Source organism: Corylus avellana, chromosome ca9, assembly GCF_901000735.1.
Source record: "Corylus avellana chromosome ca9, CavTom2PMs-1.0".
Classification (NCBI taxonomy): Eukaryota; Viridiplantae; Streptophyta; class Magnoliopsida; order Fagales; family Betulaceae; genus Corylus; species Corylus avellana.
The window spans coordinates 11,574,157-11,576,416 of record NC_081549.1 but is presented as its reverse complement, the minus strand read 5'-3'; the positions used below and the strand labels follow the sequence as shown (position 1 = coordinate 11,576,416).

The window sequence follows — 2,260 nt, the reverse complement described above, 5'->3', positions numbered from 1 at the left end:
CTTTTCACTATCTTTATCTCTTTCAACATTGCAAATCTGTGACAAGTTGGCAATTTAATTTGGAAAATCAGTTTTAAACAAAATCAACAATCCTCGTGGGAATGATCTCGTACTTGCACCCTATACTATCTTTTTGATCTCGTGCACTTGTGAGTAAAACTTATCGATTATTCACATATTAATTGATGTGGGTATTTGACACAACAGCCTCCCACAAGTGCTAAGTTTACCGTCTTCAGCCAAACTCTTTACAACAGATGCTCAGTTTGGATAAGTAGGGTCCTCCATGGGCATTTCCTCACTCTCTAGGATCTTCAATTCCAAGAACGGTTTCAGCCATTGACCATTCACCTTGAAAGTGTTTCCATTCTTGGGATCCTCTATCTCAATGGCTCTATGAGCCAAAACTGCCCGAACTATGAATGATGACGTCCATCGAGACTTGAGCTTGCCTCGGAACAGATGCAGACATGAATTGTATAGTAGGACTTTCTGACCAACTTCAAAAGATCTTCTCAAAATATTTTGATCGTGGGCCATCTTCATCTAAGTTTTATACAGCTTGGCATAGTCGTAGGCATCATTTCTCAACTCCTCTAATTCATTGAGCTGAAGCTTCCTTTGGGAGCCGGCCTTGGTGAGATCAAAATTCAGCTGCTTGATAGCCCAATATGCTCGGTGCTCCAATTCCATAGTAAGATGACACGCCTTGCCATACACAAGTCGATAGGGAAACATGCCAATCAGAGTCTTGAATGCTATCCGATATGCCCGCAATGCATCATTAAGTTGCATAGACCAATCCTTTCTTGTCGGGTTCACCCTCTTCTCAAGTATCCTCTTGATGTCCCTCTTGGATATCTCTACTTGACCACTTGTCTGAGGATAAGGGTAGGGAGTTGCGATTTTATGAGTGATGCCATACTTCTTCATGAGTTGCTCAACGAATCTATTGCATAAATGCTTCCCCCCATCACGGATTATGGCAAGTGGTGTCCCAAAATGTGCAAACACATTTGGGATCATTAGTCTTGTAGGCAATGGCCTCCACCCACTTGGAAACATAGTCAATAGCAACAAGGATGTAGAGGTACCCAAAAGAGTTTGGGAAGGGTCTCATGAAGTCGATGCCCCAAGCATCAAAAAGCTCCATAGTCAAGATCAGGTTCAAAGGCATCGTATTCCTTCCTCCAGTACTCCCCAATTTCTAGCATCTCTCACAAGCTGAACAATAGGTATGGGCATCACGAAAATGCCAATAGAATCCACTTAGAAAAATCTTTGCAGCAGTCATTTTAGAGCTAAAGTGGTTGTTGAGCGCCAAATATTGCATATTTGGGCCCATTAATTAATATTTTCTAAGCCTTTAGCTTTATTATTTTATGATTTTTTTTGTTAGTTTTGGTGTCTTAGCGTTTTGCAGGTTGTTAAGAGAAAAATGCGGCTTTAAGGTGAAAATTGCAAAGAAGCGAGAAAAAGTGGAATCCTAGAAATGCCATCAAGCGTATGGCACCCATGCTGGAGCGCATCTACACCCGAGCGCATCATGGGCATGCTCGATCAAACTCCTGTACACACCCAAGCAACCAGCACACAAGCGCTGCACCGCAAGAAGACCTGATATTTGCATGAGTGCGATCGAGCGCACTCGTTCAACCTAGCAGCGCTGAAACCCTAGTTTTTTATAATAAATATCATATTTTTTCTTTGTCATTTTCATCTTTTCTGGGCATTTTATCACTTTGAACTCAAATTCTTTTGTAAGTATTTGATTTTAATGAAGTTAATTAGTTTCTTTATGATTCCTTTTGTCGTGAGAGGCTAATTCTTCAACTAAGTTTGAAGATGAAGCCTCACCATTGATTTGTTTTTATATTTCTCATGCGGTTCGTACAATTCCGACCTTTAATGTAGTGTATTCATTTCAATTCAATTATGTGAGAAAATTGTGATTGATTGTTGTTTATAAATTGTGAAAACGTTGGATATTCATTGTGTTTGATCCAACGGATACATCGAATCTTTTGATTGAAATTGGATATCCATTGTTTTTCGTTATTCAAAAGGATACATTGGATGTTTTGGTCTCAATTGGATATTCGTTGTGATTTGTAATAAGGATGGATTCATCGAATGTTTCAATAGGTTAATTTTATAAAAACAGTAGAACACACATATGGTTTAATTGCTTGTCAGATATATGAACAAAACATGAGAATGTGTGCTTTGATTTGATGAGGTGAATTCTGAAACCTTAATC

General features: G+C 39.1%; 1 protein-coding gene across 1 annotated transcript; it reads right to left on the bottom strand.

The window, feature by feature from the left end:
• Positions 1-546: 546 nt before the first annotated feature.
• Positions 547-1,177, bottom strand: LOC132162301 (uncharacterized). Its single transcript, XM_059572552.1, has 2 exons — positions 1,056-1,177; positions 547-949 (listed from the first exon to the last, which is right to left on the bottom strand). The coding sequence occupies exons 1-2, from the start codon at positions 1,175-1,177 to the stop codon at positions 547-549; spliced, it is 525 nt and encodes a 174-aa protein (XP_059428535.1).
• Positions 1,178-2,260: the final 1,083 nt, after the last annotated feature.

Bases quoted from the DNA above. Each gene is read 5' to 3' on its own strand.
- LOC132162301 (XM_059572552.1), bottom strand. From the start codon at position 1,177: ATGCCTTTGAACCTGATCTTGACTATGGAGCTTTTTGATGCTTGGGGC. The intron at 950-1,055 runs GTGGGTGGAGGC...TTTATGCAATAG, and splicing joins GCTATTGACTATGTTTCCAA to ATTCGTTGAGCAACTCATGA.